The 24,289-nt window shown below is 36.9% G+C and overlaps 1 protein-coding gene and 1 long non-coding RNA gene across 7 annotated transcripts in view; one reads left to right on the top strand and one right to left on the bottom strand.

Annotated features, from left to right (window-relative positions):
- The window catches only part of LOC149679514 (plexin-B-like), a 293,178-nt gene that overhangs the window by 233,366 nt on the left and 35,523 nt on the right, over positions 1-24,289 (top strand). For all 6 annotated transcript variants that reach the window (XM_089835325.1, XM_089835323.1, XM_089835324.1 and 3 more), the window contains 3 exons: positions 10,896-12,359; positions 15,302-15,478; positions 23,903-24,031. In XM_089835325.1, the coding sequence (XP_089691451.1) occupies positions 11,025-12,359; positions 15,302-15,478; positions 23,903-24,031 (1,641 nt within the window). In that variant the 5' untranslated portion in view covers positions 10,896-11,024. The remainder of the gene's footprint in view (positions 1-10,895; positions 12,360-15,301; positions 15,479-23,902; positions 24,032-24,289) is intronic.
- LOC149679515 (uncharacterized) lies at positions 1,018-4,348 on the bottom strand. The gene is made up of 2 exons (XR_016365809.1): positions 4,186-4,348; positions 1,018-1,314 (listed from the first exon to the last, which is right to left on the bottom strand). It is a non-coding gene; the product is annotated as an uncharacterized LOC149679515 (long non-coding RNA).

Here is a 24,289-nt window from a genome sequence, read left to right as displayed (position 1 = left end):
AACGAAGTGTACTTTTTGTTTATTATCTATGAACGTTTGGTTTTATATTGAAACTTTACCAAATAATCGTAATATAAGCTTACAAAAATATGATAGGATATTTAATTTATTGGTGCAAAGTCGCTTTTTCTTTCTTTTCGAAAATGATACCCAGTGAGTCAGTCTGCTCCTTTAATGAAACCCTTAGTCACTGACACTTTAAGAGTGTACTGACTACTGGGTGAAATTTGATTCAATAAATGCAGTTGCCTTCGTAAAAAGATTTGGCGCCCTTCAAACGCCACCTGTCAACTGTTGGACGGATTGATTTGAAGTCACGACGAACTTTTCCAAATTATTTTATTTTCTAAACAAGCCGCGTTCTTATTAAATTTGTAAACCGTCGTTTCTAGTAGCTGGATTGCCTGGACTCTCTGGAGGGTACCGAAATACCTTCAAATGTCTAGAAGTTTTCTTTTGGGATTGAAACTTTTATTTTCATTTTTTTTTTTAACTTTCGACTTAAAACTTTTATTTCGGGTTTTGGTTTTTCGACTTAAAACTTTGATTTCGGGTTTTGGTTTTTCGACTTAAAACTTTTCTTTCGGGTTTTGGTTTTTCGACTTAAAACTTTTATTTCGGGGTTTTGGTTTTTCGACTTAAAACTTTTATTTCGGGGTTTTGGTTTTTCGACTTAAAACGTTTATTTTGGGGTTTTGGTTTTTCGACTTAAAACTTTTATTTTGGGGTTTTGGTTTTTCGACTTAAAACTTTTATTTTGGGGTTTTGGTTTTTCGACTTAAAACTTTTATTTTGGGGTTTTGGTTTTTCGACTTAAAACTTTTATTTTGGGGTTTTGGTTTTTCGACTTAAAACTTTTATTTTGGGGTTTTGGTTTTTCGACTTAAAATTAAAACTTTAATACTGTTTTTGCTTTAGACTTAACAGTTTTGTTTTGGCTTTTTGCAGAATCTATCTAGTAGTTTGTACTTCGAAAATTTAAATTAGCCTACTGTAGTATTGAAAACACTCAACTTGTAAAAGTTTGAAATAGATTCTTAAGACTTTAGTAGGCACATCTACAAATATACGGTATGTACATTCATTTTCAAAAAACAAAACAACGTATAACTTCCCTTCTTAACAAAAATAAAAATAAACAAAAAATAGTGAAAAATATTTCTAAAATTATTTTAAATCGTGACGAGTGGGAGTGGTAACAAGGTGTGCAGCGAGCGGGGTCCTCTTCATCCTGATGGGGTAATATTCTCATTATGACGTCATAATGACGATCGCGTCCGCTACCGTGCTGTAAAGCAATCAGAACCTCCACCCCTAGAAAAAAAAAAATAAAAAATAAAATGTGCAACTGCCGCGTAAAGGCGTATAATTGACAAGTTAAAAAAAGAAAAGAAACTTTTGAAAATCGAAACAGAATCGCGCATTAGATTTGCTCCGTTGTGTTTCGTTCCCAAGCTGTTTTTAAGCAATTGTTTAGGAAACCGGACCTACACTTTAAAAATAACCGCCCCCTAATTCGGCGCCTTAAATAAAAGAAGCATTCAAAACAAAAGAAACATCAAGCACCTATTCTGTTTTCTCTCTTTAAAGACCGACTTCCAGCGAAAAGGGTTCTGGCGAGCTGAAAACCGAGTGCTCATCGAGACTAACAATGAAGCGACCGTGCCGCTTTTCGGAGCTCAGCTGGGTCAAAAGTGGGAAGGGTTCTCGCTAACTGAAAGCCGTGCAATGTGGTTCTTCTAGCGAACTGAAGATGACAATAGAAATCCTTTTAAATTTATTTCCTCTCGAATTTTTGCTTTTCCCTGAAGGAAATTCTCTATTGTGTATCTTCAGTTCGCTAGAACCACATTGCACGGCTTTCAGTTAGCTAGAACCCTTCCATCTTTTACCCCAGCGGGGATTCGAAAATCGGCACGGTCGCTTCATTGTTAAAGCAAGTAGTCCACTTAGCCTTGCGAAACCGTATCGTTACCGTTTTAAGTTCGTAAATCATCCGAAAGAGGGCGCCCATTACCGAAGTCCGAAAGCATCGTTTAAGAAACGTTATCAGATGGCGTTCTGTTCGTATTTGGATACTTGACGTTACGTTAACGATACGGTTTCGCAAGGCTTAGTGGACTACTTGCTCGGTTTCTTCAGTTCGCTAGAACCACATTGCACGGCTTTCAGTTAGCTAGAACCCTTCCATCTTTTACCCCAGCGGGGATTCGAAAATCGGTGCACGGTCGCTTCATTGTTAGTCTCGATGAGCACTCGGTTTTCAGTTCGCTAGAACTCTTTTCGATGGAAGTCGGCCTTTAAAAAGAAAAAGGTATACTCGCGTATAGAGAATTTTTTCTCTCTTTTGGAGTTGGCTAAGGTGTATAATTTGGGAGGATTTTTATATATATTTTTTCATTTTATTCGCTAGATGCGTTGATGGCTATGACACGATTTTTCTTAACTCGCCGAATTATTTCAAATTTCCCCCTTCACCTCTCGCTCTCTCATTCTCTCCCTCGTTAGTTACAGATTTGCAACGCCGCTTTTTTGCAACAGATAAAGAAAGCCTTGTTCCGATTCAAATTTTTGAAATTAGTCGATTGTTTTTTTTTCTTTTTACCTAAAGAAAATTATTCAATTTAGGGGATTCCTGAATTGGTAATCTATTACGTGTAGATTTTTGAAATCCGTTTAACTCACTGATTTCAGACGGGGTTGCAATTAAGGGTCATGGAAAGGCATGGAATTACAAAATTTGTCAAAAAAGTCAGGGAGAACTTACAGAGTTTTAAGAATTTTTAACAACGTTTGGGAAAAGTTAGGGGAATTTTAAGAATTTTTAACATGGTTTGGGAAAAGTTAGGGGAATTTTAAGAATTTTTAACAAGGTTTGGGAAAAGTTAGGGGAATTTTAAGAATTTTTAACAAGGTTTGGGAAAAGTTAGGGGAATTTTAAGAATTTTTAACAAGGTTTGGGAAAAGTTAGGGGAATTTTAAGAATTTTTAACAAGGTTCGGGAAATGTTAGGGGAATTTTAAATTTTTTTAACAAGGTTCGGGAAAAGTTAGGGGAATTTTAAATTTTTTTAACAAGGTTTGGGAAAAGTTAGGGGGTTTTAATTTTTTTTAACAAGGTTAGGGAAAAGTTAGGGGAATTTTAAATTTTTTTAACAAGGTTTGGGAAAAGTTAGGGGAATTTTAAATTTTTTTAACAAGGTTTGGGAAAAGTTAGGGGAATTTTAAATTTTTTTAACAAGGTTTGGGAAAAGTTAGGGGAATTTTAAATATTTTTAACAAGGTTTGGGAAAAGTTAGGGGAATTTTAATTTTTTTTTGAAAAGGTTTGGGAAAAGTTAGGGAAATTTTAAATTTTTTTTAAAATGGTTTGGGAAAAGTTAGGGAAATTTTAAATTTTTTTTAAAATGGTTTGGGAAAAGTTAGGGGAATTTTAAATTTTTTTAAAAAAAGGTTTGGGAAAAGTTAGGAGAATTTTAATTTTTTTTAAAAAGGTTTGGGAAAAGTTAGGGGAATTTTAATTTTTTTTAAAAAGGTTTGGGAAAAGTTAGGGGAATTTTAAATTTTTTTAAATAGGTTTGGGAAAAAATAGGGGAATTTTAAATTTTTTTAAAAAGGTTTGGGAAAAGTTAGGGGAATTTTAATTTTTTTTAAAAAAGGTTTGGGAAAAGTTAGGGGAATTTTAATTTTTTTTAAAAAAGGTTTGGGAAAAGTTAGGGGAATTTTTAACAAGGTTTGGGAAAAGTTAGGGGAATTTTTGGAATTTTTAACAAGGTTTGGGAAAAGTTAGGGGAATTTTTGGAATTTTTAACAAGGTTTGGGAAAAGTTAGGGGAATTTTAAGAATTTTTAACAAAGTCGGCGAAAAGTCACGGAATTTAAAGAATTTCAACAAAGTCAGGGAAAAGCCACGGAATTTTAAGAATTTTCAACAAAGTCAGGGAAAAGCCACGGAATTTTAAGAATTTTCAACAAAGTCAGGGAAAAGCCACGGAATTTTAAGAATTTTCAACAAAGTTAGGGAAAAATCTCGAAATTTTATGAAATTCAACAAACTCAGGCTCAAGTCATTGAATTTGGTTTTAAAGTTACTAAGATATACGTGGTTCAAAAATCCAGCTGGCCAGTCCTTGCAGACTAGTGCGAACATATCAGAAATACTTGAAGCATCAATATAGAATTACACACCTTTAGACTGAAGAATGGCATCTGTAGAAGGATGTACTTAGCTAAATTTCATCTGTGACAAAAGGAGGGGTAGCCAGCCCTTTTTCGCTTCGGAAGATAAGTTTTCGGTAGCCGAACCAAAAAGAAAACAACATATGGCAAACCTTTGGCCAAGAAATTATTGCGAAACCATAGTCTGAGAAAAGCTCACTAACAAATGCGGAACCATAATCTTCTTTTTTCCCAACAAGTCTAAATATCAGACATTATCGATTCACGCCTTATGATTATAGGAAATCTACAGGAAATGGATAAGAAGTTGCCAAACGCAAATACTTAAGATAAAGAAAACACCAAGGGGCAGTGAACTCATTTTAACTCGGTACCGTATTAATTTTCATATTGGACAAACAGTGTTACCGTTACCAATATCTTTTTGTCTTGAAGGAGAAAGGGATAACGTTGGAAACAGGGACAGATTTAGTTTTAGAAGTAGGAATGGGGAACAGAGTAATCTGGGCGCGTGTCAAAGTGCCGGACCCCCTTCCACGGGACAGGGGGGGGGCGTATGAAAGAAGAGGTGGGTCATAGCGACAGAGGTAAAAAGGAATTACGTATTTTTCGCCGTTCCCGTAAGCAACGTCACGAAAACGTAGTTTAAACCAGGGTTCGTACGGAACCTGGATAAGTTAGGGATATGGAAAATAAGGGAAAAAGTCGGGGATAAGTCAGGGATTTAAAAATATTTCCTAAAAAGTCAGGGATATGTCGGGGATTTCGTTTGTTATATCAAACCATGCTTCGAGCAATGCTAAATATGAGACTGGTGTGATGAAGTGGGCTCTGATAAACACCTTAAAATGGTCAGGGATATTGCCAAAATTTGGTCAGGGATAACCTGGAAAAGTCAGGGATTTTCAATGTAAAAATTTCCTACGAACCCTGTAAGCTAGCCAATAAGATAATTTAAACCTTTCGTTACGTGTTGGAGGTAGGGGCTCTATACTGGGCTATGAGAGAGTCGGACTGAAGTAAATACTAACCGTTCTCCATTCCTACTTCTAAAATTAGATCTATCCCTGGTTGCAATTTGTACCCCGAACTACGGTAATGAATACGAAGTTCTCACAGCATGCTCGGCGTCTCTGTAGGGTCGTATGGAACGGAATTTCGTTATTTAGTGTTTACATAGACTTTAAAACACTAGCTAGTTAATTATATTTTATTATTTATTCTATAAATATTATCATAACCCTATCGTGCTCTCCATAAGAATGTGTCTCGTTTAAATGTCCAAACTGTAATACAGTTGTTGGCATGGGCAACGTAAACCTTTTATTGATCAAGTCGGGTTACTAATAGAGATGGACTTCACAGTAGGCGATAGTTTTTTTCATGGATATGTATCAATACTAAGGTATTATGGATTTCCAACTAGGCCAAAAAGACAGCCACCAAATACGCGTTACACTCGCTGATGCCAGACTTAGGGGGCAAATAGAGAGGTCGCGTGGGGAAAAGGAACTTTAGCTCTCCGGGAAATCGTGAATGGTGGGTTTGAAATTTCGCGCATGCGCAAAGAGAGAATATACAAATATCCCTCTTACCCACAAGGTGGGGGGTTACGAGTAACTATTTTCTGCTGAATGGGCGCCTTGTGGAACGATAGAGTTGGGAGTCCATAATAGGTTAGTGATAATACATATCCATGGTTTCAGTTTCTGGCAAATGCGCCATCAGGATACGCCCCTTAACTAGAAATACACCGAAACGACAACCCCTTAAAAGTTAGGTATACGTGCCCACATCATATTCCTTTCGACCTATACTTATCCAGAGTATGATAGCCTTATTAAAGAAAATTCCTACCATCTTGTTAACCTTAAAGACGATAAAAAATACTTGGACAGTTAAAGCGTATCCTCAAATTTCTAAATATAACTATTTTGCATCGTCTGCTACCCCGCGTTTGAAGCTTCTGTTTCTAAAGAGTCGGTAAAGATGTGGACCATTTAAAGTATACAACTCCCGTCATACTAAAAAAACTGTTTTTCCAAAAATAAATATTTCAATAGTAATGAAAAAGCGCTGTTAGGGAAACAGGGGCGTATGGATACGTAATGTTATCTTTCGTTAGAAAGAAAGTAGTGTTGGATGAAGTGCGTTAGAACCAAGTATACTATCCCTTATGGGGACATTTTCGGCTTGTGTCTGCAGGGTCTTCGAGTCTTAGCAAACGTTCCGTGCAATGACGAAGCTTAAAAAACATTCGTTCTACCATCTTTGCAAATTGTTTCAGAGAAGTTTTTATTTTGTGAGCAACGGGAAAGTTGTTTAGGTTCATTTGACAACTTTGTTTTATGCAGCTTGGGTTCAAGGGATAATAGCGTATAAATTAAGTGATGGACGATATGTTAATTAATCGATGCCAATATTGAAGTTTTACGGGAACCGATACCGATTTCTACTGATTATATAAACTCGGCGAGATAACAGATTTATTTAATCCAATGAAACCGGTTTTTTACCGATTGTCAAGCGATTATCAACCGATTTTTTAACAATTTTGAAGAGATTTTTTAACGATTATCAAGCGATTATCAACCGATTTTTTTACAATTTTGAAGAGATTTTTTTAACGATTATCAAGCGATTATCAACCGATTTTTTGACGATTATCAAGCGATTATCAACCGATTTTTTTAACGATTATCAAGCGATTATCAACCGATTTTTTAACGATTATCAAGCGATTATCAACCGATTTTTTAACGATTATCAAGCGATTATCAACCGATTTTTTAACGATTTTGAAGCGATTTTTTAACAATTTTGAAGCGATTTTTTAACAATTTTGAAGCGATTTTTTAACAATTTTGAAGCGATTTTTTAACAATTTTGAAGCGATTTTTTAACAATTTTGAAGCGATTTTTTAACAATTTTGAAGCGATTTTTTAACAATTTTGAAGCGATTTTTTAACAATTTTGAAGCGATTTTTTAACAATTTTGAAGCGATTTTTTAATGATTATCAACCGATAAATCTGGTAATTAAGCTCAAACCGATATATCGTTTAAAGTGCCATATTGCTAGTATAAATCATTCATTTAATTTTGTTTCATGCGAGACAACATTAGAACCTGTAGCGCCATCTTCGTTTAAATTTTTCTAATCCAATACTGAACGGTATAGAGGCATGGCGTACTGTGATAATAATTTTCTTCCTTCGTCCAGTCTGTTATGTGTAGAGATAATAGTTCACAGTAGGCGATGGTATTTATTCACGGTAAATCCGTTTCCAGGAGGCGCCACTTAGAACCTCTAAACTATGCGTGCTCGTCTTTGTAAATCTATTCGGTCCATACTTATGGAGAGCATCATAGGCTTATGCTAAAATCTAAAGATCGCGTCAAAAACGTAAGATAACATTGAAAACCTTTTATTGCAAGCATAAATTTCCATAATGTCGTAAAAAAATTTGAAATTTCAATTTATATTATAAAATAAAATAACATAATTTCACGAATAAAAATTTAAATTTGGATCCTGCACTTTAGTTCAATTTGAATTATACGCCCCTTCCCCGTTAAAATTGGCGCTATAACTGAATTTCCTCAATCTCTTAGGAACGTGCTGCGACTGGGAATGTGTAGACCAACATCTAGTAATTTTTATTGATCACAAATCGAAATACGTTTAAAATTGAAAGGAATATTGCTTTAACAGAAGCGATATCACATTTAATAATTTTATTAAACGAATGAATCGATTACAATTATTAAATCGTGGGAATTGAACCGACTGATATTGGTATTAAATATTTATTAGTAAATTATACCGTTTTATCTTTATACTTGCATATTTTAAGCGATGTATCTAATTCCCACACTATTCTTAATCATCCTTGGGTGTTTATGTTCTAACAATGTAGAGACTCATTCTACAGTAACTTTATTATTATTAATAAATTTTATTCCTGAAAATTATTGGTTTATTAAAAATTGAAATAGCTTACTGGTTAAAACATGATGTTCCTAAAAAGGTGGTTCGTCAAATGTTCAAGGGGTTCTATGGGTGATTTTGAGTCGAAAATGTTCTATGACATTTTTCTCTAAGGACAACCGTTGACGAGATATGGTTGGATTGTTTTACTCGTGACCCCTTAAATTTAATTAAGAAATTTGAAGATAATGCTAATTTAATCAAACCAATCATAACTTCTAAACGGTGGCCCTTAAGAGGAAAATTTCATTGAATATTTTCGACTCAAAATCGCTCATTGATCCCACTGTACTTCGATCCTACCACCAATTTTGGAACACCCTGTATATCACGAAGTATTCAAAGATGGGATAAGAATCTTTAACATAATTGAATGGTTTTGATCAATTTATAGAAATTATTCCGAAATCTTATTATACCTAGACATTTTTTGGTGTTTTCTAAGTTACTTAAATATTTGAACCCTCGTACTAGCATAAGTTTATAAGATATAATCCATAAGTATGACACTTCCTATACTTCGTAATGCTAGGGTCTTACAGCTCGAGCTAGTTCGAGAACGACAAGCGAGAATTGAAGATCAACACTCGGTTAGTTTTGCAGTCCATCTTCCTATTTAGTCAGTACTAAGGCTTTGACAGCCCCTCACCAGGCGCCACCTTACGAGAGTCCATGACATACGCTACTTCATGACAAGCTCTCGGTAACAGTCTGGGAAATAGTACACTTCCTCTGGTCCAAAACCAGTTTATTATTTGCTTGGACTAGTTTTTAAATTCAAGAAGAGGGGGGTTACTGGTCATCAGGACCAGTTTATTAATTAAAAATCTATAGGAGAACAAAGGCGGGGACCAGTCCGTGGACCAGTTTATTATTTCGGGCTCTAGGCAGGTCACTGGTCCCAAGGACTGGTTTAAAACATATCCTTATTTCCCAGACTGCGAGTCAGTAATCAGTGACAAACTTATGGAGGAACATATCTTATGAACTTATGGTACTAGCTATCTGCCTTGTACTTAATCCCATTGGGCAGCTTCTCAACCACCAGACCCGCTTCTTATAACCTAACCTTTACTATAACACCGTCACCCTATATAGCTGGCTATAATCTTGGGGATAGCGGTTTGAATTACAAAGTAAATATCAGAGTTAGTTGGGGTACCTCAACTATCGCCAGACCCTGTCCATGCAGGAACCAGCGCCACTCCAAATTTCTTCTTCCTACCCACCCCCACCCCCGGTTAGGGCTATCCACTTCAACTACGCCACCTGACATTGGTAACGTGACGTGATCTAGAAGCTCCTTAAGCAATTGCAGCGCTGTAAAGTGACTGGGTGAACGATCCAGCCCTAGGGTTTGTTTTTTCACCAAACAGGCCAAAGGAGAAAAAGAGCGAGCTAGCTAGGGCCTCAACCGAACGTTTTTGTTTTTCCTGGGTTGCCTCGCCGCGCGGTTTCTTGGGGGAATGTTTGAGAGGATCGGTAAGCCTAACTCGGGCCTAACTGCATTAAGCGGCGGGTGAAAAAGAGCAATCTCGATTAACCTCATCTACTTTTTGGCACGCGTCAACCACGACCCTCTTTACGATATGTATGTATGTACCATACCCATTCGCTGTCTATACGAAATTTTAAGCCAAAGTCTATCGCAGCTACTTTGGAAACCGGAAACGTACAAAGTAATTAATGAACTGTCAGTTAGTTATTTAAAAATATATAGTATTTTAGTATGACAATATTTCATTACATGAATTGTTTCTTCGTAACTCATCCTATAGAGGTCGTTATTATCTATCCATTACCCGCGTTCAAGAAGTGATGTCGAGTTTATTAGGGAGAAAGTATAAATTCGCCTCCACATTTCTAGCTCTTTATCTCGTGTCCAGACGTAGGTCCAGGACGTAGTTAATCCCCGCCTATAAATTACAACCAGCATCTCATTGGTTCTTGACGCGAATGACAACGAAAATTACGTATTTTCCGATTGAGGAGAGGCGAAATAGCCCGGCCTCCTTTTACGTCCCGTCCCCCCTTGTAGTTTGAAAGGGGGACTGCGACTATGGCACACGAATACTTAGGCATCTTATACCTTCTTCCTAATAAACTAGATATCACTTCTTGCCGCGTTATTATTAAGGGTGATAAGTAGAGCTCGGTATTTTTTATCCATTATCCACAAATTGGTGGATAACTGATTGTTTATAAACAAAGTTGTGGGGATATAATACGATTTAACATGTAAGTTAAGTTCTGTGGATTATTTTCGAGTATGGATAATGATATAATGACGTGGATAATGGATAGATAATGCCGATCTCTACTTATAAGTCTGCCAGAAATTAAGAGCCGCGTGTTCTTTAGGTCAAGTTCATAAGATATGTTCCATAAGTTCGTTGCTGGTTACTGAGAGTTTGTCATGAAGTGACGTAGGTCACTATTTCATTGTTTTAGAGGATAATCAATGTTTTTCAGTAACTAAATGTTGTAGAATCCATGCGCTTTGACACTTTCCACACACTTTGACCCTAAGCTTGTACTTTAATCAGGTTTTGAAGTTAAATTTTAAATACTTAAACGACGAATTTCTTGAAAAAATAATTCCTGAAAGATCAATTAGTTGAAAAATATTTTTAGGGAAGTTATTTAGTAATCTGTTTACTGACATTTTAATCTTATACATGATGTCTACAAATCCTTAGCTTAATTTAGTCTTATTTTTTATTTACAGCTGCAACATTAATGATGGAAAGAAGTAATTTCAAGAAAACCTGAGACTGAACATGTCTTCGAATTATGAATTTTTCTACTTAAAATATAAACTGTAAAACAATAAAACTCGTCGTAGCTCGTGGACACAATGTCGGCGGTGATGGACGGTGTAACGTGGACAACGGACTCTTCCAATCCTAATAACCGTAACAAGAACAATTCAAATTCGAATCCTTCTGGATTATGTCGAAGTCACTTCCGGCGTGGTTCCTGCACTAGCAATCATAGACAACGCGATTCAACTATGCCGCCTAGGTGTTGTCGAACGTTTAGCGTCAGCTCGGCCGTATCTTTGGCGTGCCTTCTAGGTTCAATTGTCCTGTGTTCCTCGCAAGACGCGACGCTAACACCAGCCAATCACATCTATGCATCTTACGTCACTTTCAACGAATCCGTAAACTTTACCCATTTGGTTGTAGACCCGGAAACGGGTAACCTTTACGTGGGTGCTTCCAATTGGTTATACCAATTTAATTCGTCCCTGGATCTCGAAAATTCCGTGCAAACCGGACCGGTCCAAGACAGCGTACATTGTTCACCGACCGAATGTTCCGGCGTTGACACAGTTTCCACTAATAATATTAATAAGGTGCTAGTCATAGACGCTAAAAACGGGTTACTAATCGCGTGTGGTAGCGCTCATCAGGGCAGTTGTCTAAGACATAAGTTGAGCAACATAACGGTGACCGAAGAAGGTTTAATTCCTGTACCCGTCGCGGCCAACGATGAAAATTCCTCGACATTCGCCTATTTGGGACCCGCGAGGTATTCTTCCAACGTACCATCGACTGTTTTGTACGTTGCCGCCACCAACAGCCGTTCGGGTCCTTACAGGGACATGGTACCCGCCATTTGTACCAGAAGTTTGCAGAAACACGATTTAATGTCGGTGATACAACCCTCGTTTTCCTCAATCGCTAGAGTGGACATCAGCTACCATTTAAAGGACTACTATTTGGTAAACTACGTTTATGGTTTTGGTTCGGGCGACTTTGTGTATTTCGCGGCTGTTCAACGTAAAAGTCATTTGCGAGCGTTAGAGGAATGGGGTTATATTACCAGGCTGTCCAGAGTTTGCGCGAGTGACGCGGCTTACAACACCTACACCGAAGTGACCCTACAGTGTTTGGGCCCTGATGGGACCGATTATAATTTGTTACAAGACGCTGTGTTAGCGAAAGCCGGTTTCGATTTGGCTTTGGATCTCAGGGTTGAACCGGGCGCGGATGTTTTGGTCGGTGTCTTTACAACCAGTCGCGGACATTCGGCGAAACCCGCTTCCCGATCCGCGTTGTGCGTCTTCTCCGTCAACGAAATTGAGTTGAAGTTTAGTGAGAATATTCATTTGTGCTATAATGGAAGTGTTTTCACCCGCAATATGGACTATATCGCTGGATCAGTCGAAAACTGTCCCGAAGCTGGGGTAAGTTTTTTTTACAGAAAATCTATTGTTTAGAAACAGATGGCGTGTTAAAACCGTTACCGAAGACGGATTTAGATTTCTTCCATTTTGACTTAAAGGGAGCGTGAATTGGCCAGACACAAAGTTTTTTAAACGCAGGGAGCTCAGCTGTCTTATAATTGCGATAAAATCGTATATTTTTGAACCTGTCCTATAATTTTATGAAAGATTCTATATAATATCCAATATTTTTGACTTTCTCGAAGTTTTCGTATAGTTTAGCATCAAATTTAGCCCTTTTATCAAGATCACATTTGACAAGACAACAAAAATTGCGGAGTTTACTCAGGATTTTTATGCCTTATCCTTTTTTCAATATTAAACCCAACTTGCTATTATTTTTTTTCTTTTGAGAGGGGGGATTTATTTCATAGTTTAAGCCAAAACAGACTAAAAACTCTTCTTTAGTCCTATATATTTTCCTATAAAAACACATCTTTAGTCCTATATATTTTCCTATAAAAACACATCTTTAGTCCTATATATTTTCCTATAAAAACACATCTTTAGTTCTATATATTTTCCTATAAAAACACATCTTTAGTCCTATATATTCCTATAAAAACACATCTTTAGTCCTATATATTCCTATAAAAACACATCTTTAGTCCTATATATTTTCCTATAAAAACACATCTTTAGTCCTATATATTCCTATAAAAACACATCTTTAGTCCTATATATTTTCCTATAAAAACACATCTTTAGTCCTATATATTTTCCTATAAAAGCACATCTTTAGTCCTATATATTTTCCTATAAAAGCACATCTTTAGTCATATATTTTCCTATAAAAGCACATCTTTAGTCCTATATATTTTCTTATAAAAGCACATCTTTAGTCCTATATATTTTCCTATAAAAACACATCTTTAGTCCTATATATTTTCCTATAAAAACACATCTTTAGTCCTATATATTTTCCTATAAAAACACATCTTTAGTCCTATATATTTTCCTATAAAAACACATCTTTAGTCCTATATATTTTCCTATAAAAACACATCTTTAGTCCTATATTTTTTCCTATAAAACACATCTTTAGTCCAATATATTTTCCTATAAAAAGACATCTTTAGTCCTATATATTTTCCTATAAAAACACATCTTTAGTCCTATATATTTTCCTATAAAAACACATCTTTAGTCCTATATATTTTCCTATAAAAACACATCTTTAGTCCTATATATTTTCCTATAAAAACACATCTTTAGTCCTATATATTTTCCTATAAAAACACATCTTTAGTCCTATATTTTTTCCTATAAAACACATCTTTAGTCCAATATATTTTCCTATAAAAAGACATCTTTAGTCCTATATATTTTCCTATAAAAAGACATCTTTAGTCCAATATATTTTCCTATAAAAAGACATCTTTAGTCCTATATATTTTCCTATAAAAAGACATCTTTAGTCCTATATATTTTCCTATAAAAAGACATCTTTAGTCCTATATATTTTCCTATAAAAACACATCTTTAGTCCTATATATTTTCCTATAAAAACACATCTTTAGTCCTATATATTTTCCTATAAAAACACATCTTTAGTCCTATATTTTTTCCTATAAAACACATCTTTAGTCCAATATATTTTCCTATAAAAAGACATCTTTAGTCCAATATATTTTCCTATAAAAAGACATCTTTAGTCCAATATATTTTCCTATAAAAAGACATCTTTAGTCCTATATATTTTCCTATAAAAACACATCTTTAGTCCTATATATTTTCCTTAAAATCCACATCTTTAGTCCTATAAAATCCTATTTTTCCTATAAGGAATCTACGTTTTTGTCTGGGCTCCCTGATATAATTCATCTAATAATACTAATAAAAATGTATTTAAATTTTACAGTTATCTAGCTTATAGACCATGAAAATTCCCCCAAAATCACACGCGTGATAATATGCAAACCGTTTAACCCTAATTTTCCTTCCACCGACCAACCGAGTCAGTAACAATTCATCATTTTATAATTTGCAAAAAAAAAGTAGTATGCCAGCTTTTGACCAAATAACTCGGGGATCCTTATTTTAATAGGGCAACGTCACGATGTTTCATTGTCTGGCAAAACATCTTTTATTTTAAAAGTTATATCCACTTATCCCTTATCATTATTTTTTTATCGTTTAAATTGATCTCGAATGTATATAAAACTGCCGGCAATGTATTTCTTTTTTCTTTTGCTTAACCCGCTTGCTCGAGGGGCTGATCACTTGCGAAATCGAGTGTACAAACGCCCATGAAATCAGATTTCCAACATCTTGAAATTTTTGAAATCTTTGGAGATCTGACTTAAAATCTTCGAGAACTTTAGTTGAAATTCGGAAATTTTATGAAATCTTGGTTGAAATTTTACAAAAATGTTGGTCGAAATTTCTGGAAATTTTACAAAAATGTTGGTTGAAATTTCTGGAAATTTTACAAAAATGTTGGTTGAAATTTCTGGAAATTTTACAAAAATGTTGGTTGAAATTTCTGGAAATTTTACAAAAATGTTGGTTGAAATTTCCGGAAATTGTATGAAATCTTGGTTGAAATTTTTGGAAATTGTAAAAATTTCTGAAACTTTTCAAATCTTTAGAAATCAATAGAAATTTTTTGAAATCTGAAATCGAGTGTACACATTTTTTGGAAGTGATCAGCCCCTCGCGCTTTCTTCGCAGATACTTGAAGAAAACCTTAGGAACCACCAATTACTTAATGATAGACCCTAATGTTAGAAAATTTTACTTTAATCTCTTTTCAAATCGGATAATATTTCGTGGCAAGCATTTTAAAGGTTTTAGAGATACTTTAACGCCATCTGATTTTAGCTTGTGATTAGTTGATTATGAAGTTTTCTTTTTTGTTAAACTTTTTAAAATTTTAAAATTTTTGTGTTGTTTTTTTATAGGCTGGTGGAAACATACTGGATTTTTGCAGCGAAACGCTGAAACTAAATGGTTCCGTCCCGATCGTAGCGTTGACCAACGCCACTTTCCCTAATATAACCTTGAGTAGCGTAGCGGCCACTACCACACTCCAGCACAGTGTAGTTTTCGTTGGTACAGATAATGGATACCTCAAGAAAGTAAGTTGAACTTTCATGTGTCATTATGAGTCTGGGTCGAGGGGATTGACACTTGAGAACTCGGGTGTACAATATGACTTGAACTCAATGTACTGTCAAATCTGAACTGTGAGTTCCGAAGGCTTTGAACTCAATACACTGTCAAAGCTGAACTGTGAGTTCCTAAGGATTTGAACTCAATACACTGTCAAAGCTGAACTGTGAGTTCCGAAGGCTTTGAACTCAATACACTGTCAAAGCTGAACTGTGAGTTCCGAAGGATTTGAACTCAATACACTGTCAAAGCTGAACTGTGAGTTCCGAAGGATTTGAACTCAATACACTGTCAAAGCTGAACTGTGAGTTCCGAAGGATTTGAACTCAATACACTGTCAAAGCTGAACTGTGAGTTCCGAAGGATTTGAACTCAATACACTGTCAAAGCTGAACTGTGAGTTCCGAAGGATTTGAACTCAATACACTGTCAAAGTTGAACTCAGGTGTACACAGAGATCCAGAGCGTCTACCCCTCGGTCTGGCTTGGACCAGTTTTTAAGTTCAAGAAGTGTATGGGGTTACCGGTCCTTGGGACCAGTTTATTAATTGCAAATCTATAAGGAAAGTTATTGCAATGAAATTAAATGAAAGTATCCCTTTAAGCTTTGCGATGTCTGTTTGTAGTATTAATAAGCTCACACCGCATTGTGACGTCATTAAAGAGATAAGATAAAAGCTCCTCCCTCATCTATAAGTAACATCGCGGTACCCGAAGAATTCCCCGTGTGTCGCTTCGGTGTTTTCCTGATTGCACGGCTTACGTTTATTAGTTGTCTCCTCTTTATACACTTGATGACCGTGTTATTGTTGAGTTATATACAAACCAATAGGAATGCGTGCTTTTAACATACCTATAAGTGTACGTTGTATATACTCAAACGAAAGGTTTCGACGTCAGGAATTCAACCATGCTCGTTATACACCCATCAAACGTACACGACTGACGAAAAATCAGAAAAACAAAGGCAAAGGCGTTAAGCGCCGTACCATTGTTTTGAAAAAGTGAAAGACGATCATTTTAACTTTTCCGCCCCCACTGTAAAGAAAATTTTCGGGATCTTCTAAAGGCTTAGGGGATGACATCTTAAAGACCGACTTCCATCGAAAAGAGTTCTAGCGAACTGAAAACCGAGTGCTCATCGAGACTACCAATGGAGCGACCGTGCCGATTTTCGAATCCCCGCTGGGGTAAAAGATGGAAGGGTTCTAGCTAACTGAAAGCCGTGCAATGTTGTTCTAGCGAACTAAAGATACACTATAGAGAATTTCCTTCAGGGGAAAGCAAAAATTCGATTGGAAATAAATCTAAAAGGATTTCTATTGTCCAGGGTTCATGCAAACCTGGAAAAATCAGGGAAATAAATAGTTGACAAAAACCTCAGGGAAATTTGAATTTTGAGTATAATTCAGGGAGATCAGGGAAATTTGCGTCAAACAGGGGCCGAGTAATTAAGCAAAATTTTCATAAACATACCACCCTCCATATAGGATTAACTTTGGAGGCTCAAAACTCCTGTTATATTTGAGATACGGTGATGTCCTTTGATTATGTAATGGTCCTATTTGCCTCCCCCCCTCCTTCATTAACATTTGCTGCATAGGATACTCCATATACGGGAAAAACCTGGAAAATTCAGGGAAGTATATGGGAAAAAAACCTGGAAATCTCAGAGAAATTTGCTTTCCAAAAGTTGTATGAACCCTGTTATCCATCTTCAGTTCGTTAGAACCACCAAGAAGTTATATCTAGTATCTCAGAGAGAAGGTATAAACTCGCCAGATTTCCAGCTTTATCTCCAGTCCAAACGTAGGTCCGGAGTCAATCCCCGCCTCTAAATTACAACCAGCATCTCATTGGTTCTTGAAAACTCACGTCAGCGCGACGCGAATGACGAAAATTACAGTCATATTTTCCGACTGAGGAGAGGCGAAATAGCCCGGTGCCTCCTTTTACGTCCCCCCCCCCCCTTGTATTTTGAAAGGCGGACTGGGACTATGGCGCGCGAATACAAAGGCATCTTATACCTTCTCTCTGAGATACTGATATAACTTCTTGGAACCACATTGCACGGCTTTCAATTAGCCTTCCAACTTTTGTCCCAGCGGGGCTTCGAAAATTGGCACGGTCGCTCCATTGTTAGTCTCGATGAGCACTCGGTTTCAGTTTGCTAGAATCCTTTTGGCTGGAAATCGGCCTTTAACGCGGGTTGTTTCGAAGTCTCTGTTATCATTTCGTTAAAATAACTGCGTCTTTGGCTTTTCTGACGTCGGGTTGCCCTTTTCTTTCCTCGCCTCCGTTTCTTGTCAGTTTTTCCGACTCCCCCGCAGCTGCCGTTTCCTTAGCTTGGTCCCGTCCCGTCCCGCATCCTTGTCTATCTATCGCTCTCTCTCTCTCTCTCTCGTCTTTCCGAGAGAGAATTGGAAGCTAGAGACGGAGCTAGGAGTGGAAAGCGACCCGGTTAACCCCCTTGACAGACTTATTTCACAGTTGGTGAAAATTGACGTTTCCTCTTTTATTAGAACCGGGAAAATTCCCCCCCCCCTATCTTTATTTTTGGCTGATTTACGGGAAGCCCATAACGACGATGTTGAATGAGTCGCGGCTCCAAACCCAATAACTCGAGTCGCGATACTTACTCGAATTCCAATGAATGCGGATATCAATTTAGTTTTTCTTTTCTTTTCTTTATATCAAGGGGTACAGGGCTGGAAAACAGCAATCTGACTCCCTACCTATTGAATCAAACCTAACTCTAACTTCCTAATGTGAGCATACGTAAACCTAAGCTAACCGGAGCAAACTTAAGCCTAACTTAACCTGAGCAAACGGAAGTCTAACCTTTCCTAAACTATATCTACACACCATGAAACCAAGAAGCGATATATAGTTTACTAGGGAGAAGGTTAAAACCCGCCACATTTCTAGCTTTATCTCCAGTCCAAACGTAGGTCCGGAGTTAATCCCCGCCTCTAAATTACAACAAGTGTCTTATTTGTTCTTGAAAACTCACGTCAGCGCGACGCGAATGACGAAAATTACAGTCATATTTTCCGACTGAAGAGAGGCGAAATAGCCTGACCTCCTTTTACGCCCCCCCTTGTATTTTTAAAGGGGGACTGGGACTATGGCGTGCGAGTACTTGGGCATCTTATACGTTCTCCCTAGTAAACTAGATATCGCTTCTTGATGAAACTATGGGAGTCAGGTCGACCGCCGTCTTATCGAACTTATCCACGAATTTAGCAGTATTCTAAACTTCATACTTATTATTATTCCAACACATATTACTTCTCCTAGAAACGATGACGTGACGGAGAGGTATTACACTGGACGCGTCTGTATGTATGTCTGTCTGTCTGTTACCGCGTTCGTAGTTGGCAAATGGGAGCAAACGTATCTGCTATATCCGGACCGCGTTCGCAGGTTAACAGTCGTTAGGAATAAGATTTATGCGGATATTGGCTAGGGTTAATAGAAACGTCTAGCCTCCCAATGTCGGGGCTTCCACCAAAGGTTCACGCAATTGCGCTATTTCTTACCCCTTATCGGGAATAGGCCAACATATATACTCTAAATTTCTAAAAATTGTTAAAAAGGCATACTCTAGACTTCAAACGTGAATGATAGCTATGTTTAAAATGATTTTAGGAATAACGTTTCTTAAATCGACTTAACTAGAATTAAGGCAAATTACTGACGATTAAAATAATTAATATCAATTTATTAATTTATTTAATTATTTAATTATTTACGAAAAACCTCTTAATTGCGTCTCGACTCAGAGAGGTTTATTTTGGTTTCCCAACTTGTTCAAGAAGCACGCGCATGAAAAGTTGAAAACTCTGTGATATATGACATTTCCCTATAAAACATAAGTATCGGTCTGCCGTAGGGACTTATAATAAAGACATTGTCTATGTGAGGAAGAATAACGAGACTAGCGCCATCTTCGTTTTAACGCTCTCCACCAAATCGGAACAGAACCTAAGTAACTTCCTTGGTATATAATCCTACCGTAATAAATATGAAATTTTATTCAAACTGCGCGTTACGGGCACTCCCAATTTAATTAAGCCTTTGACGAGACGAGTCCATTGTTCCAAACAATTCGTTGCCGTGACCCTTGTCTAAAACGATAAAAACCGTGTAAAAGCCATTTTGTAAGGTGTATTGAGCCGCGAAAGAGACAGAGAGACGGTGTAACACCCCCCGTTAAACAACGTTAAGTTACGTTAGGATCTTAATCCACTTTTTGCTCCTTCAATTTTATAAATCAAATATCAGAGCGGAACCTAATATAAGCTTAGTAGTTCTTTCTTCATCCGTCTGATGCCGCCGCTGCTGTTTTTACGCGGAAAATCTAATATTAAATTACCAGAAAAAAAAAACCAGACCAATAAGGAAAGGATCATAAGTTTATCATGCCTCTAAGTAGAGAAATGGCTGCTACTCCTATGGCAATAGTGTTTGTCTGGCTCCCTTTAATGAAACCCTATAGTCTCTCCGTATCATCAGGAGCAGATGACAAAGGAGTCTCGGACGCTAGCTTCCACAATATAGAGGGCAATGGCACCCGCGTACGTCACAGCTGTAGCGGTATCGTTTGCCATAGAGGCGCTATCAGACATTATAGCAGACGATGCTTTTGGTGGATTATATCTGGCACCAAAGTCTGCTGGGAATTTTTTTGTAATAACGGACTAACGGTGGCTACTGAGGTTCGTCTTATCCGATCGCGACATAAATATACACAATATAATTACTTTATTCAAACAGCTGTAACCGTTGGTATTAAGATAAAAGATAAGACTACATTTTGTGACTTTAAACCTACTAAATAGGGTCAAATTAAGTCCAAACTAGCAGAGAAACCCAGGTAAGCCAAGGCTTAATTAACAATTTGTGCCCACTGGAATGATTGCACTCGGGTTTTCAAAAGATAAAAGCAAGGTTTTAAAAGATGCCGAAACACAATGTTATATATGTGTTTTAGGGCCAAAATATTCCGTATTTCTTTTGAATTAATTGACTGCTACAAGAGGTTGGAAAACGATATAACTATCTCTTACTTTTTGGGCTTTAAAAGATCGTGAGTGATTTCTTTTCCCAACCTCTTATAGCTATCATTTAATTCAAGAAGAAATTTAGAAAAAATTGGCACTGAAACACATTTTTAGTTTTTTAATAGTGTACATACGTTACTCGCTGGGCTTTTCATTATCAATTTTAGCCTAAAAAAAGATTAAAAAGCCGTTGAAATCCATTTTTTAACTCTAATACTCGTTAAGCCTAGGCTAATTATAAGCAGACGATACGTATTTTTAAAGAGAGGCTCCAGACGCGATTTCCCAGATCTCCTTTCGAGACTTTGCAGCCACGCTATTGGTTGGAAAATAAAGCTCAAATTTCCTACGAGAGGTGGCACTGGCGTAATGATTTTGGTTAATAACCGTGACGTTCGCGGATCCCATTGCCCTCTACATTATGGAAGCTAGCGTCCGAGACTCCTTTGTCATCTGCTCCTGGTATCATTTATCACCTCAACTTCAATACACAATTGTACTGCCTAGCCTAGCGTTTCTTTTACCCTTTTAGAATGTTTCAGGAATGAAACCGCCTCTATCTCACGAGAGAGAGGGATTTGGGGTTGCTTAAGTAAAATTCGTTCCCCCCAATGCCTGCCTATACGAAACGTAAAAATCTCCTTTATTCCATTGGATTATTTTTTTTTCACGTGACCCATTTAGTAATCGTCTCGACCGCTTGGTGGCAGCACCGCGACAGAAATTTCATAATTTTCTCTCTTCGGATCTTACTCTAAGCGCTATACGAGTTCTGACGTCAAAGTAGCCTGCGGAAGATGCCCAGTTGAAACCCGTATTTGTGTACTTAGAGGCATGATAAACTTATGAAAGGATAGATAGATGGGTCGGTGGATGAGGGACTCAGATCGACTCAGTGGCGGCAACCCCAAAAACGGGAATCACATTTATTTCACCATCGAAAGATAGACGGGTGGGTGAAAGAAAATAAGAAGTAGTATAGAAAAAAAGAAAGACTTATTCTTTTGGTCCAATCTCGATAAAAGGCTACGTGGGGTTTGTTGTTAAGGGGGTAGCCACGAGAGAATGGACACTACGCGCTTAATTCTAGAGTCTTTGGCCGTTTATAAACGGATGTAGTTTCGATACGATACAATATTTTCTCATTGCCAAGCTTGATGATGGTGTACGAGTCCGGGTAGCATGGTACCATGCATTTACCAATTTTCATTATGAGCTACTTTTACACTGTCGAGTTTAGTATATTGTATACGTCCGCCGTAATTTGCTACCTGTAGAAAAGGCAAGGAGCAATGATATTGATATCACTGTAGAAGTTTGTTGCGTGAAGTTTCGTATGGTTAATACTCTGGTTAATATGAAGATCAGTGCTAGATATTGCTGGCAGGAGTGTAGTATTCATTGCTTAGAACTTTGTTTAATGAAATAATATTAAATTCAGTTTTCATTTTGTCATTTGTTTTTCAAAGTTTAGTTTCATTGTGATAGAAATATATTCAAACCTGGAAAGCGGGGAAAACTCTGAAATAGTTGACAACAAAAACAGGGACATCTCAAGGAAATTTAGAATTTTTAGTGAAATTCAGGCAAATCTGGAAAATTTCTGAAGTTTGAGTTAATTTTGCTCTGTAGGGGTTGCTTCAACTATTACTCCATATATATGGGAAAACCGGAGAAACTCAGAGAAATATATGGGAAAAACCCTGAAAATATATGGAAAAAATCTGGGGAATATTTGGAAAAAACGGGAAGAGTCAGGGAAATATATGACAAAATCTGGGGAATATTTGGAAAAAACGGGAAGAGTCAGGGAAATATATGAAAAAATCTGGGGGATATTTGGAAAAAACGGGAAGAGTCAGGGAAATATATGAAAAAATCTGGGGAATATTTGGAAAAAACGGGAAGAGTCAGGGAAATATGTGGAAAAAAACTGGGAAAGTCCAGGAAAACTCAGGGAAATCGGTTTTCCAAAAGTTGTATGAACTATGACAGGGGGAATTCTTATTTCGTCGCGATAATCCGCCCACGACACTAAGTGGGGAGATTCTAGTATCGGCTTTGTAATTTAAGCTTTTAATAAGATTTTTCAAATGAAACGTGAATTAATTAGACGGCTCTGAATGGACACGGAAATTTCGTCTTAAAGTGGAAACTTTGAAAAATGTTTTCTCTAAATGAATTTTTCGATAAAATTTTCTTCATAAAAATTTTACGTGTCCGACCCCTTTTGACAGCAGCTTCGTTTTTGTGAGCGAAACAAAGATTTCTTCTTGACGCTTTCTTATTTAATAAGATGGACCTCGGGGTCATCCTGTGACCCCTTTATAACGTCGCGGACATTTTCGCCTTAAATGGGGGGGGGGAAGATCTGCCCCTAGATATACTCGCTCCCCCCCAGCTTGACAAATTTGTATTCACTGTTCAAAGTCATTGTATTTATTTTGATTCAATTTAAGTCAAAGTTAATTTACAAGATTGAATTTGTTTTTACGCTTGATTCTTATTGATGGGTTTTGGACCTTTTTAAATATACTAAAATTTCCTAAGGTTACGAAACTTACGACCGTAAGTTGTCTTCTGTAGTTCATGTACCTTTTTACAATTTTGTAGTAAAGGGATTGAAGAAATAATTGAGACCAGGCCACCAGGGATAGATTTAATTTGAGAAGTAGGAATGGAGAACAGAATAATGTGGGCGCGCGTCAAAGTTCCGGACCCACTTCCCCGGGACGGGCGGTATAAAAGAAGAGGCGGGTCATAGCGACAGAGGTAAAAAGGAATTACGTATTTTTCGCCCTCCCTGTCAGCAACGTCATCAAAACGTAGTTTAAATGAGCCAATAAGATAATTTTAAATTTTCGTTACGAGTTGGAGGGAGGGGCTCTATACTGGGTGGTCTACGAGTCGGACTGAAGTAAATACTAACTGTTCTCCATTCCTGCTTCTAAATTACATCTATCCCTGCTTGTACCTATATCACTAAATTCATCAATTTTGTTGAATTTAAATGCAAAAATAATTTCATTTTAAAGATAGGCCTAATTTAAGATATTTATTGAACATTTCAACTTCAAAACTATTATTTAATAATATTTATTATTTTTTTGTGAAACATTTGAAGATTATTTTTAGTAAGCAGTGACGTTTTAATGACAATTACTAAAATTCAACTGCTAAATTATAAATATTAAAAAACCCTGTGCGCTGGGTTTTTTTAAATAAAACCCGGTTGTTTTCGAACTCTGAATAACAGTTATATGATCTCAATCATCACTTTTAATTGACAGCGATGACTAATTGATAAATTTCACCCTTTTTCAGTTATTGCTATCAACCAGCGTTCAAGCGGACGAATTTGACGAAGTAGCCGTTGACGAGGGATACCCGGTGCTGCCGAAAATGTCTTTCGACCAATCGGAACAGTTTATTTACGTCACAACACCTTACAAGGTAAATAAGACCATTATGATGATACGCCTTAAAACCAAATTTCGTTGTTAATTAAGTCTAATTCGAAGTTAATGGTAAAATCATGTAATGAGAAGGAAAAAGGCGCGAAAAGCGTATAACTCTAGCGTAAAGTGGCGCGTCTTAAATACGCCGTTTCCATGACAACCCGAGTTTTCCCGCTCTTTTTCCACATTCTTGAAATATTCGCTGGCGCTCTTGACGAAGTTTTGCGGATGTCCATTAAAGAAAACCAAGGGG

Source organism: Phalangium opilio, unplaced genomic scaffold (genome assembly GCF_054372755.1).
Source record: "Phalangium opilio isolate 3A_F unplaced genomic scaffold, DU_Popi_V2 ptg000041l_1, whole genome shotgun sequence".
NCBI classification, from domain to species: Eukaryota; Metazoa; Arthropoda; class Arachnida; order Opiliones; family Phalangiidae; genus Phalangium; species Phalangium opilio.
This window is presented reverse-complemented; position numbering and strand designations above follow the sequence as displayed.